This window comes from Lepidothrix coronata, unplaced genomic scaffold (assembly GCF_001604755.1).
Source record: "Lepidothrix coronata isolate B3197 unplaced genomic scaffold, Lepidothrix_coronata-1.0 Scaffold38, whole genome shotgun sequence".
In the NCBI taxonomy this organism is placed as follows: domain Eukaryota; kingdom Metazoa; phylum Chordata; class Aves; order Passeriformes; family Pipridae; genus Lepidothrix; species Lepidothrix coronata.
In genome coordinates, this window is record NW_016690218.1 from 1,928,681 (window position 1) to 1,942,188 (window position 13,508).

A 13,508-nucleotide genomic window follows, 5' to 3' on the forward strand; every position below is an offset into this window, starting at 1 on the left:
TGAAGAACTTTAACTATTAAAAATGGTACAGAAGTGTGTTTTTGTTTGGAGTGTACAAACTGAAGCGAATCGCATGTGGACTAAGCTCTCAAAAATGCCAGAGGGTGTGACTGAAACAGAAAGGCAGTCAACCAAAAAATGAACACCTACAAACCAAGAAACAAAGTAGCAGAGTGCAAAAGGGTTAAAAAAAAAATACTCAAGAAAAATAAAAACTCAACCCCCAAAACACACCAGAAAAACCCAAAGCAATACACTCCACCACTTATACCATACTAAAACCCCATGAAAACCAAAAATGCTTCCAAATTCAGCACTAAGCAAGAAAGGAATCTAAATGGTTACAAATTGCTTTCTCTTAGCACTGTAGCTTAGCTAGAGAGCTCGGTTCAACTCCAGACTCTACCTGGTACTATACTCACCAAATTTGCTTTCACGTGGAGCAGACAGAAATTTTACACCCTTACAAAAAACCCTCAGTACTTCAGCCAAGGTAGCATCCCCAGTGCTTCCCAGATCTGCTCTAAGCATTCAGGCCACACATTGAAGAGAAAAAGGGAAAGGAAGGCTGGGTATTTTTTAACCAGTATAACCCATGTGTAATATTTAAAAATCAAGACTAAAAGCAGGCATCATTTAATGTATTTTAATAGCAAACTTACAGGAACAGCACAGAAGACAGACAACATTAAAAACATGTACTTGCATGTAGGACAACTCAGTTAGAAAAGTATAGTGAATGGATGGAATCTACTGTATGATAAAAATGCTACAAACACCATTTAGTTGCCATTGATAAGAAATTTACTTGTTTAAAAAAATCCAAATGCTGGCATTGTCCAGAAAAATTTGACAGGTTTATTTATAATTCTTTTTTTTTTTTATAAAGTTGTTTTGGTGAACAAGTTTCAACAATTCATTTTTCTTTTTTTGACCGCATTTTGATAGTTTTATGTCCCCTCGTTTATATTAAAAATCCACACACAAATGAAAATGGAAAGAAAACTTGCCAATACCCAATTCTGTCCCCTATTTTTCCACTTGCAACCATATACTTAAGGTACCTTTTAACCCCATGGAAAAAATATCTAACGTTCATTACTACCAATAACAGGAAGAAGATTTTGCTTCGAGAATGACAAACCCATCTTAGTGAAGTTTAGGCACGCTCTCCACGTATGCGGCGTGCTAGCTGGATATCTTTTGGCATGATTGTGACACGTTTGGCATGGATAGCACACAGGTTGGTATCTTCAAACAGGCCAACCAAGTAGGCTTCACTTGCCTCCTAGTGTGGAAGAAAAGAGTTAAGAACACTTTGACTCTCTGAGCAACAGGAAAAAAAAACAAAACAAAACGTAATTAAGAATTAAAAGTACAGTGTAACATGGCATGAAGTTTAGGTTTATCTCTTTATTACTCACAAACATCAAAAGTTTTAGATTTTCAAAAATTAAAAGCCTCCATTTTCTTATAAACCATCAAATACACTACGTCAAAGTAGTGTATTGCTGCCATTTGGTAAAGACATCCTCCAGAACACAACTGAGCCAATATTCTTATGGGACTCTCACAAGATAAGGAAGGGGTTATCTTATCAAAAGGTTAGTTTGTCTAGGAAATTCTCTTTTCAAAGGCTGGGTTACACTATTTGAGTGACCTGTTTGCTGCCTCTACCAGAGTAAGAGTTACTGAGCATCAGGTGCTGGGGAAAAGAAGAGCAGATATGCCTTCAAACCACACAGTTTGGGCACAGAGCTCTGGCCACAGGATACTGAAGAGGTGGCTTAATTCAAAAGTCAAAAATCAGCAGAAAAAATGAACTGAGAATTACTGGAAATAAAAGAACAACTCCTTTAGCTCAGGAACTCCTTGAACCACCAAAACCAGGACTGCAGTCAGAGAAGTACCATTAGACACTTATCCTATTTCTATACTTTCTTCCTGCCTTCCTGTCTATTTGGGGACACAGCACAGGCCCCCACTATCTCAGGAGGTTTTCACCTCACAACTGTGAGACTCAGAGGGGCAGCGCCTGGGAGCGCAAGAAGCTCTATCCTGGGAAAACCACAACTCTGGCCATCATGTTTTCCCTGTTACTGAACAACTGTAGACAGGATTCCAAGTCAGACAGATGCTCAGTTGGACCTAATTATTCTGACTCACGTTAAGTTAGCTGCTGTTAAGCCCAGCACAGCAATGTTTACACATTTTTGGGTTGACACAGAATCAATCTCCTAGGAAGCATCTTAGCATGCCAGTATCAGACCAGGACACAGCAAACAGCTGTGAGAAGACAGGAATGTTGGGGGTCACTTATGGAAAGGAGGCTGAGGTCACCCTTTCTAGAATACCTGCAAGAGAACAGGTTGTGTGAACCACTTCATTACCAAGAACTGCAAAAATCAACTTACTAGGTTCAAAGACCCTGTTTAAAAACATAGGATTATCTAATATGAAGAGAGAAAAATATTTACTATAGCAGATGCTGACTGTAGCATTACTAAGTCATTTCACATGCAGTAGCCCTAACAAAGTTTTGCTAAATCACTACATGAAAAGTTAAGACACTTCACCAAAAAGCCATGCTGGCACAAGTAACATGGTACCCAAGGGGTTAAAAGTTTTTGGGTTTGTTTTTTGGAGGTTTTTTTTTTTGCAAATATGCAAGCAGGAAGCACTAGGAATAATATGTGACAAAGTCCTATACCAACAACTCCTTAGTGCAAAAGCAGGAATGTTCAAACCTGCCTTCTGAAAATGTATTAACTACAAATTTTAATAAGCAGTTCTAGATAAAAAGGCACGTCGGTAAACCTCAGGATTTAATAACTGCCACACAGAATAACTAAAAGCAAAAGCAGCAACTCTGCAAATGCACACAGCCACCTTTTGAAGCTAAGCATGTGCTCAAGTTTATAGGATCTCATGGCATATGTCTTGGCCCTTTATCAAGTGGAAGTCATTAACTAGAAAGAGACCATTTTGCCTGTATGTCAGACAGTCTACAATACAGATGGGTTCTGGAACAATCTTTCAACAGCTAAAAGAACAGTAAAGACCTATCTTTAATCAGGAGTGTCTTTTTATCATGAGAGGGAAACATTCCCATGATAAGAACTGAGTCTTGCGGGGGGTCCTAACTTTGATTGAGGAATTTGGGGCCAGAAAGAGCAATTAATATTTCATTCTCTGTACACTCTGAATAAGTTATATAACTAATATATTAAAAAAATGTGTTTAGTATCAACTACGTCATACAAAAGCACCTATTTCCCTAACTGTGTTTAGATGTGGCTCACCGAGCTGCTTTTCTTTAAAGAGCATTTGAGGACACCAAGGGCTCCATTAGGACACACCAGAATGAGCTTTACACGCCGCTTTCCTCTCAGACTGCAGAGCTTTCAAAGGCAAAGCCTCTAGCAAAGCTCAAGGATGGAGGAAGCACGTTTTTCTTAAGTGTCTTAATAAGATGCACTGTTCTAACTGCTTGAGAGATGAGGGCTATTTAAAAATAAACCAAGGCAGTCCCCCCAAAAAAACACATTTACAGCCTTTGTAAGGAGCTGCTGACCTGTCACTGCATTATTTCAGCCTATGATATCCATAGGCATCACCAGGTCCACTCGGAGCAAGCAAGGCAAGTCTGAGGTGTGCAAACCCCCCCACCCCGGATCAGCCCCGCCCCAGGAGGGGCCCCGCCCACCACAGCAGCCCAGCAATCAGGCAGAGCCGAGACTAACCCTGGAAACAGCCTGGCCAATGGGGGTGGGAGGCGGAGCCCTCCTGCACCGCCAGCCCCCGGGTCTGGGGGGCTTTGGGGGATGCCTGGCTGTGATGGCACTTCCAGCACTGACTCCTGCCCTCTGAGCCACCCCTGGGCTGCCCACTGCGAGCCCCCTCGGCAAGGCTCACCTGCAAAGCACCGATGGCAGCGCTCTGGAAGCGCAGATCTGTCTTGAAGTCCTGAGCAATTTCACGCACCAGACGCTGGAAGGGAAGTTTGCGGATCAAAAGTTCGGTGGACTTTTGATAGCGCCTGATTTCACGCAGAGCCACAGTACCCGGCCTTTTAAAATTAAATAATTAAAAAAATAATAAAATTATTAGTATTCAAACATATTCTGCATCACTTTAAAAATACAGGTTCGCTATCCAGACTAAACTAAGCCCCATACACTTTGTTTTCCCTGGGAGAGTCCAAGCATTACAATACGAAACCAGTTCGTTGGCAAGGGGCCACTGTCTTCTCACCATCAATCTCTGCCAGCCTCCACTGCCCTCAACAGGGATCCCCCAGGTCAGGCAGACTCATGAGGCCCTTGAGCCCTGATTTCCCGGAGAGGTGGACAGCACATGTTGGCTGACACCAACACAGCTCAGTGCAGACGTGGCAAATGGCAGAGCTGTCATGAGTTCAGCTGTACCACAGGTACCCTCACAGCAATCAGCCTGACAGCAAGCACAGTTTTAAGGGAAATCTGATTCTTCTTCCCTACTGTCAATATTCACAGAACTAACAAAAATTTACATTCTGTGTTATATTATCAGTACAAAGTACCTAGCATATTTCCTTGTGTGAAGTTTTGGTGTTAGAATGACAAATTTAGATTAACAGCATACTCTCACAGACACAAAGTCCATCTGTGAAATTAATACCACACTTATTTCTGTGAGAACTTTGTATTTTCCTGCTTCAGCTTAATTATCTTTTTCTCAGTGGATTAATTCTGCCTCACACCTACAGCAACAGACAGAACCACAGAATGGTTCAAGTAGAAAGGGACCACAGCGGGTCATCTGGCCCAACCTCCCTGCTTCAGCAGGGTTCCCCCAAAGCAGGTTTCTCAGGATTGTGTTCAGATGGCTTTTGAGTATCTCCAAGGAAGGAGACTCCACAACCTCTCTGAGTAAGCTGTTTCAGTGCTCAGTCACCCCCACAGTAAAGTTCTTCCCTATGTTCAGGTGGAAATTCCAGTGCATCAGTTTCTGCCCGTTGCCTCGTGTCCTATTACTTGGCACCACCAAGCAGAGCCTGGCTCCATCCTCTTGACGCCCTCCCTTCAGATAGTTTTACACATTGCTAAGACCCCCCCCCTCTCAGACTTTTAGATGAAGTCCGCTATTCCAAACCGACTTCTTCCCGATCCACGTTTTCCCCATGAAACACGTAAACCCAACCCAAAGCCACCCTCCAAGCTGAAGCACGGCTGCCGCCACCCCACACCGAGCAAGGACCGGAGAACTTCACGTCCGGAGGGGGCTGCCTTGACAGCTCCGCCGGCGACTCCCGCCCGGCTGCTCAGGCGCCGCTTTTTTGGGTCCCGGCGCGTCCGCGGGCCCGCGGCGCCCTCTCGCGGCCGCTCGCCCGCCCTGCAGGGCCCCCGCGCCCGGAGCCGGCCCCGCCGGGGGATCGCGGAACGCGCCCCTAACAATAAACTTGGCGGCCCCGCTGCGGCCTCTAAATAACCGCGAGTATGAAATTATAAAAAATTTAAAGAAAAAAAAAAAAAAAACCAAAACAACAACGCCGAGTCGGGGTCGCCGCAGCGGCAGGGCGGGGGGAGTTGTCGATTTTGTAGGGACCGGCACCGGAACGGCTGGAAAAGGGGGCGATGGTAAACGCCGAGCGTAGGTGCCGCCCTGGGAATTTCTGCTTATTTTTGCGGTAGGCGGGGACCCGTGCTTGTCATTTTTTTTTTTCTGGTTATTTTGCCGGCATGCGGGCGGCCCCGGGGGAGCGGGCGCGGAGGGAGCGCGGTGGAGGCGGGGAGAAGCGACCCCCGCCCCGCCGGCCCCGCGGGGAGGAGGGGGGGGTAAAGGAGAGATTTGGTGGGAGGTGTTCCCGGTACCGGCCCGCGGCCGCCTCTGCGCGGCGCTGCGTTACCTGTAGCGGTGCGGCTTCTTCACCCCGCCAGTGGAGGGCGCGCTCTTGCGGGCGGCTTTGGTGGCGAGCTGCTTGCGGGGCGCCTTCCCGCCGGTGGACTTGCGGGCGGTCTGCTTGGTACGGGCCATGCTCCTGCCGACGTCGCTGCCTTACACCTGCCGGGGGGAATGTGGGGAGAGGGGGGAGGCGGGGTAGGGGGTGGTCGCCCCGTTCAGCGTGCGCCCCCCGCGGCACCTGCCCCCGGGGCGGGCGGGAGCGCTGCCCCCCGTCCCGCGCAGCGCGACCCTGCCCGGCGAGCCCTGAGCGCCGAGCCCGCTGATAGACAAGCGAAAAAAAAACCAAACCAACCCAACGCCAAAAAAAAAAAACGGCACCAGAAAAGGAAAAAAAAAAATTAGAAATTAAACGTCTGCCGATCGCGGAATATTAAAATACAGCTTTTTTGCCCACGAATTCGATACCGAGGCGGCGGCGGCTCGAAGACGAGCGAGCCGCGCGGCAGCAGGCGCGGAGAGAGGCGGCTGTCGCCTCCCCCCCGCCGGCCGCCCGTCACCTGCCAAGTGTTTGCAAATACCGCCCGGCAAACATCGGGGGGCTGGCACGGACCCGCCGCTCCCACCCGCCGGAAAACCTCCTCCGAACCTGCGGAGCGGAGGAGAGCGGAGCGGCAGCCCCCGCCGGCCCTCCCCGGGCTGCCCGGCGCCGCCCGCCCGCGCTCCCCGACCCGCCGGCAACCGCAGGCAACCCGGCGTTTATCGTGCGAAAAGGAAAGGGGCCGGATAAAGTGGGAGAAAGCAACAAACTTTTTTTTCGGGGGGTTGTTTTCTGGGTGCCCGTCTTTCTCTTTCTGTGTAACTGCTTCCCCAAGAGCTGCCTCGCTCCCAAGCGCCTCTCACAGGCAAACTCAGCTCCCAGAGCCAGAACAAAATGGAAACAATCACGAAATGCAGCCCTAGTCCTTTTGCAAAGGAGGAAAAAATAAATTGCGAAAAATAACGCCAAAAATATCGCCAGGAACTCCAAACCATGCGGGTGCAGATGCAGGGGGAGGCAGCGGAAAAGTTTGCACTCGAAAACCAAAAAATTGCGTTGCGTTTGGGTCGTTCCTTCGGCGAATTTCTTTCCCTTTTTATTGTTTTTTATGCAATAGGAAAAAAAATATGGTCGGTGACCAGAGAAAAGAGACAAGATGGTGAAGCTGAGCAACAACTGTGGGGAGCAGGGGAAGGAAGGCAGGAGAGTTACCCTGGGCTGGCGAGCGGCTCCTCTTTGCGGCCGCTTCCCAGCCCCGATCCGGGGGATGTCGGGCTGAGGAGGCAGCTAAGGGGCTGGGGAGGCGGCTGGTGGGGGTCTGGAGCGGGGGCGAGGGGAGCAGAGGGGGGCAACGACCGCGCGAAGCGGGGCCGGGGGTGCCGGCGGAGGGAGCCGCTCCGGCTGCGCCGGGAAGGCGGCGCGGCGAGGGCGAACCGGCGCCGCCGCCGCCTCCCGAGCCCCCCAAAAGTTTGTGGGGAGGGTCGGCGGAGGGCGGCGGGTGGGTGTCGGGGCGCAGGGGGGGCGGCGGGCGCGGCGCCAGACTTACCCCGTCCGCTGGGCGAGCGCGGCTGCCGTGCGGGAGGGAGGGATGGAGGGCGGGCGAGCGGGCGGGCGCAGGAGGAGCCGGAGCTGCTGCGGCTGCTGCTGGCGGCGGCTCGGAGCACAATTGAAAGATGGCCGACCCGGGAGGGCCGGCCCCGCGCCCGGCTCCGCCCCCCGCGCGCGCGGCCCCGCCCCCGGCCCGCCCGCCCGCCAATGGCGCACAATGGAGGGAAGGCGCGGCCCCGCCCCCGGCCCCGCCCCCGCCCCGTGTGTACAAACACAAAAGGCACGCCGCGCGCGCTGGGGGATTCCCTGCGCCCCGCGCGCCCTTCCCGCGGGCCGGGAGCGCCCCGGGACACCCCGTCACGGCAGCCCGGACCCCTCCGGCTCCGCCAGCCCGGACCCCTACCAGCCGCACCCGCCGGGAGCCAGCTGGGCCTGGCTTTAACCCCACCAAAGTATGAGGGGACCCCGTCTTTCCCCTACTGGGTTTTGGGTGGGTTTTTTGGGGAGGTTGGGGTTCACTGGGCGGCCAACAGCACTAGGGAAGTGATTGTCCCCCTGTAGTCGGCACTGATGAGGCCACACCTCGAGCGCTGTGTCCGGTTCTGGGCCCTTCAATTCAGGAAAGATGTGGAGGTGCTGGAGCAAGTCCAGACAAAGGTGGTGAAGGGGCTGGAATACAAGTCTTACGAGGAGTGACTGAGGGGGCCAGGGTTGTTCCTGGGGGAGGAGTATGCTCAGGGGTGACATCACTTTCTACAACTGCCTGAAAGGAGGTTGTAGCCAGGTGGGAGTCAGTCTCTCTTCCTGGCAACCAGCAACAGGACAAGAGGATGTAGCCTCAAGCCGCCCTAGAGGAGGTTTAGGTTGGACACTAAGAAGAATTTCTTCACAGAAAAGGTGATTAGACATTGGAACAGGCTGCCCAAGGAAGTGGTGGAGTCACCATCTCTGGAAGTGTTTAAGGAAAGACTGGAGATGGCACTTATGTGCCATGGTCTGGTTGGCCTGGTGGTGTTCAGTCATAGGTTGGATTCAATGATCTGAGAGGTCTTTTCCAACCTAATTGATTCTATGATTGATTCCGTGATGTTTTTCTTTACATAGAAGTAACGCAAAAAATTTGTCCCTGTAAGCTGGCCCATCAGAGCCCACCTAGCGAGGATCTGCCATGGAAGTGCCATGCTCCTTCTGCAAAACGAGAGCTGAGCATCAGGAGAAGACTGCTGGGCTTACTTCTTACTCAGAAACGCACCGAAGGCACAATGGTTCACATTGAAAATCTGTTGTTGGGAAAGGAAGAGGAACCACATTCCCCACATTATGGCTGTCAAACTGTTTCAAGTTTGAAATGCAGCTATTCGAAAAGCAACTGTAAGTTTAGCAGAGTCATCGCCGACAGATCCAAACCAGTTGTATCAGCTGCCATGTTGTTTAATGAGAAAATCTGCTCTTACTTTATTTTCTGTTAGTGTCAGAATCTAAATGCCCTGTGGGAAAGTAACCTGCATTGTAATACAAATGAACAGTCACTTGCAATTTTCTTAACCACATTTCAACTACAGCGTCAGGTTCTCTACTCACACGAAGTGGTGCCACCATCTTGTCTGTCATTTAGGCATCAGAAAGAGCCATATTTGATTTGCAAACTCTTTATTACGGATGATGATGTAATACAGTTCTGTGTGGAGACATCCAAGTTACCTCCAGCAGCAGACGTGGTTTAGCCATGTGAGCAGAGAAATTCACTTGGGGCTAACCAAACCTGACAAGGAAGAGGGGGTTATCGTGGGCAGAACACCCTGCTAAAATAGATATAGTCTGCTTTGGTACTCAGACAAATACAGCGGGCTGCACTACACAGATGGGAGTAGATACACCAGACACACCTCTGACCCAACGGTGAGTTTATGGGAGGTGACTGTCAGGAAAAAGAAACCACAAAGAGTTTTCTTTATACTTACAGAAGTATTAGTGGAGTGATTTATCTATTGATAGTATTTTATGAGAGAGCAGCACCTTACTGGACAGCTGGAATGAGAACTCAGAGCTGTACAGTATTACACGATGGAGTATTTGCCAATGCTCTGTAAACACTAAAAGCCAGGCACCGAAACAGGCATCAATTCCCAACATAACACACACGTCATATGATAAGCAGCTGGAAAAGTTAAAAGCCGGCAAGCGCTATAGTTCCCAGCTGCAAGAAGCTGCCCAGAGGTTAATAATCCATAGGTTTTCCCTGTCAGCTTTAGCTCCGCACGGAGGGGAGGAGGGAGAAATGGCGCTTCCACCGCTTCCCTGCTGCTCCCCGCGTCCTTCTCCCGCAGCGAGGAGCTGCTCCCTGGTGTCCCCGCGGCAGCGGGGCCGGGCAGGACCCAGCCCCGAGGTCACCAGCGGGGACCCGGGGCCCCCCCGTGCCGGGGCTGCCGCGAGTGGCACTGGACGTGGCCCCGCCGCCATTGGCGGGAGCGCCCTGGAATTCCATGACGCCAGGCAGGGCGGGGCGCGAGGCTGTCCCGGCCCCGAGCTGCCCCCTCCCACAGCGAGACACTGTTTTCCTCCGGGAAGGTGGGAGCCGATCGAGCCTTCCTGTCTCCTCTTGGACCCCAGCGCCGCTCCCGCCCTGCGCTCTGGATGGTTTAAAGTGCGTAAGAAACACCGCAGGCAGGACTACGGTGTACAGCCTGCCCACTGCACCGGAAAACCACGGAAAGCCCAGAGAAGGAAAAACTATTCCAATATTGCCAGGTTTTGCACCCTCGTTTCATCCTCGCTGATTAATGCCATTAAACCCGTGCTTTTCCGGGGCTGTAGGAACAGTAACGACTCTGAGGCAGCCCTTTGAGCTTTGCCACGAATGCTATTTGTGTGGCCACAGGACAGCGCAGAAAGAGCTGGCCCAACTCTAAAACGACTCCAGACGTTCGTCTTTCACTGGCAGCACTGATAAGCGTTTGCTCCTCCTTCCCGAGGGCCTTTATCTCTGCAGACCACAGGCATCTTCCACCCTTAGGCGTCCGTAAGCGGCCATGAAGGAATCTAACCTAATGAGATTCCACTGGTTTAACCGACAATAACATGCCAAGGACAACTGCAGCACTTCATCCTCACCCAGTGTAACCACTGCTGCTGCGAACGTGTCCAGATTGCTTTGGGAAATAAGATTAGGGTGGAAAGCAGCTGGTGCAGACTGGAGCCAAAGAAGACTCCAGTGATAATGGATAGAAAAAGAGGAACATTCAAATCAGAAGTTGTCAGAGATGTTGTTTAGCACCTCGCACAGAAGGCACTCAGCCCTCATTCAGCAAAAAAACAGGCAGATTTCCACAGCTCATACTTATTTTGCCTGTCCAAGTAGCAGACATTTTTCAAAATACTCTCTTTCACCTTTCCCTTGTTGTTCACTCTCTCCCACCTTGCCCAGGAGACTCTGGGCAGAGGGAGACAGACTTTTTTCCTGTTAGTTGGGATTAGTTGCAACTCAGTCGATACAGCTGAAAATACTGTTTCAAAATGGTTACGGGGGGGGGGAAAAAAAATAAACCACAGTGTTTCTTTAGAGCTAAGGCTTCAAGCTCGAGTCCTTTCCAAATAGCTTCGAAGGCTGGTGTAAGGCACTGGTCCCGTTGGCCAAAGAGCTACCAGATCAACCCCAGTAACATCACAGACTGCAGGAAGATCTACAAACAACTGTAGCAGCTGCTTCCCTTTGCAACAGCACAGATTACAAGCCCCAGAACAAAACACAGCGAAGCAGTTAAGTTTGCCTTTTTTTTGAGGTTACCTGGACCAAAAACAAAAACAAAAAAAAACAACAACAACAAAAAAAGTGAGTCCAGAGTGTGATTGTTTTTAAGCAAAACTTGCAGGTATCTTCGAGAATCATTTGAAAAAGGCTTCCCACTACAAGAGACATTCATGATTTATCACCAAACTCCAAATGGTCTCTGGTCAAAGAAGAAATATTTCTTTCCTATCCCTCCCAAAAGCACAAACTAAATATCCAAATTACTTAGGATTACTTAGTCTACTTCTATCTCAACAGATAAAGGGGAAGTGGGTGTTATTAATTTTATGTAAAAAGCTACTCAGACTTTTCACTAAGGGAAGGAGTATAAGACTATTTATCTACAACCTTCACCTGACTCCTACTTTCATTCATCTCCTCCCAGACACAATTCTCCCTTCCTGTTGTCAATCAGATCCATCTCTCTTCTCTAACTAATCAAACCTCCAACCACTCTTTGCACCCCAGATCTGCATGTTCACACAGCCTTAGCTCCCAGCCTGATGGCCATTTTGGGATTTCATATTCCCTACACACCTCCTTGATTCAATGTAGTTGCTCAGACAGTTGCATTTTTTTCTTCTTTCTTTTTGGTCGTATCCCTGTGTTTCATCATCTTGATTCTGATGCCAAATAGTCCCCACCTTCCCCTAGTTTTTCAGCCAGTCCCAGTGCCATACCTGCTGTGTTTCCTTCTGCAGCTCCCAGGCTGGACAGCCTTTCCTAGCCAATTTCAATTCCATCCTTAAAAAAGACTGGACTATGTTGCCTCATCCTCACTCCAGTCCTGGCAGGCCTGCCACCCAGTTTCTGGTTGTGGCTGCTATACACTTACAACTTTTTCTGGAAATTAAAGTAACATGTCAGTACAAAATGCTCACAAGCTTTAAAAGTATCATCCTTTTAAAGTGTATTTTGACAGAATTAAAATATTTTTACCTTTAACTTAGTATTAACCGTAAATTTTGGTGCAGGTTTAAATGTATTCTTTAATAATCATCCACATAAAACACGAAAATACACCATTTCCAGTATTTTTACTAGGAAGTTACCAGGGGTGTGAATCATTGGCACTCATTAAAGAAAGTACAAGTCATCTAAAACTTCAAAATTATTTACAATAATTTTGTCTCTGTGTAAATAGCTTTCTATCAGTATTTGTTTTGAAGCTTTCTATGTCATGAATTTGTATACCACAGCAGTTACAACATTGTAACAGCAGCCATTGAAATGCACAGTTGTTTGATATGCTGGGTTGCCTATTACATCATGCAGGACACTTATCTATCCTCTGGAATATTTATACTCTCTGTCAATATAGAGACCAAAAATACACCAGCCAAAACTAGCAGCTGTATAGTACACCTATCTTTAGAGATTGGCACCTACTGGAAATGCAGATAAGAAGTTATGTGGAAGTAGTAGACACAGCTTTTTCCTCACTTTTACTCTGTCTTTTAATCATGTGTTTTGCCTTTTGCAGTTCTCTGAAATACTTCACATGTATCAGACATTAGAGCCCCACTGTTAAAGAAAACTCTATAACATATGTTTACTTTTAAGCAGCTCTCAGGTCCCAAGGACTTCAGTAGAAGATACGCAGTCCTCGATTCACGCACGTGCTGAAGTGTCTCCCTGAAAACTGATCCCTAAGGAAAGTCCCCTGTCTAAATTATAAGGAAAGAGTATATGTGCCACGTGAGAAAAAAATTATTGAAATCCATGGGTTCTTCGGGAAGGTTTAAAAGAGACAACTACTTTAAAATGCAAAATTATCAGTCCTTTTCACACTTTGAGCATCACATATGTGCAGGTGATTCAGAACAATCTATTTTGGAGACAAACTGCATTTCTCTAATGTCTCATAATCCAAGAGCAGTGAATCTGGTTTTTTTCCTCCAAAAAAACCCCAGACTCCTCTTCTTCTTTTTGTTTTTTGTAAATTAACACTGTTTCAATGGAAAGTTTTTCCAAAAGGAATTTCAAGGACAAAGTTCTAAGAGAGTGAAAATAAACCTATGATAGCTCTGAGAATAAGATCCAGGACTCCTGGCTTTTGCTTCTCTTTTTTGGACTACCACTATTTTTTAGGAGGCTTCATGAGTTTGACTCAGCCTCCACCTTTGTGGATCCTCTCTTGAGAAGAGTTACCAAGCTCTTAGTTTCTCTGAGTATACACCTGCTTTTATATATGGACTCCTGGCTCTAATTCCCTATGTATCATCCGGGATTCTCTTATTGTAATCTGATTTG

General features: G+C 48.5%; 1 protein-coding gene and 1 long non-coding RNA gene across 2 annotated transcripts; one reads left to right on the plus strand and one right to left on the minus strand.

The window, feature by feature from the left end:
* Positions 1-631: 631 nt before the first annotated feature.
* H3F3A (H3 histone, family 3A) lies at positions 632-7,602 on the minus strand. Its single transcript, XM_017812890.1, has 4 exons — positions 7,467-7,602; positions 5,888-6,042; positions 3,916-4,069; positions 632-1,288 (listed from the first exon to the last, which is right to left on the minus strand). The coding sequence occupies exons 2-4, from the start codon at positions 6,013-6,015 to the stop codon at positions 1,160-1,162; spliced, it is 411 nt and encodes a 136-aa protein (XP_017668379.1). The 5' UTR covers positions 6,016-6,042; positions 7,467-7,602; the 3' UTR covers positions 632-1,159.
* Positions 7,603-7,842: 240 nt separating this feature from the next.
* Positions 7,843-13,294, plus strand: LOC108496261. Its single transcript, XR_001874401.1, has 3 exons — positions 7,843-7,920; positions 8,573-8,839; positions 12,822-13,294. It is a non-coding gene; the product is annotated as an uncharacterized LOC108496261 (long non-coding RNA).
* Positions 13,295-13,508: the final 214 nt, after the last annotated feature.

Coding starts and splice junctions, on each gene's coding strand:
- H3F3A (XM_017812890.1), bottom strand. CDS start 6,015: ATGGCCCGTACCAAGCAGACCGCCCGCAAGTCCACCGGCGGGAAGGCG. Junction 4,070..5,887: donor AAGAAGCCGCACCGCTACAG/GTAACGCAGCGC, acceptor TAATTTTAAAAG/GCCGGGTACTGTGGCTCTGC. Junction 1,289..3,915: donor CTGCCATCGGTGCTTTGCAG/GTGAGCCTTGCC, acceptor CTTCCACACTAG/GAGGCAAGTGAAGCCTACTT.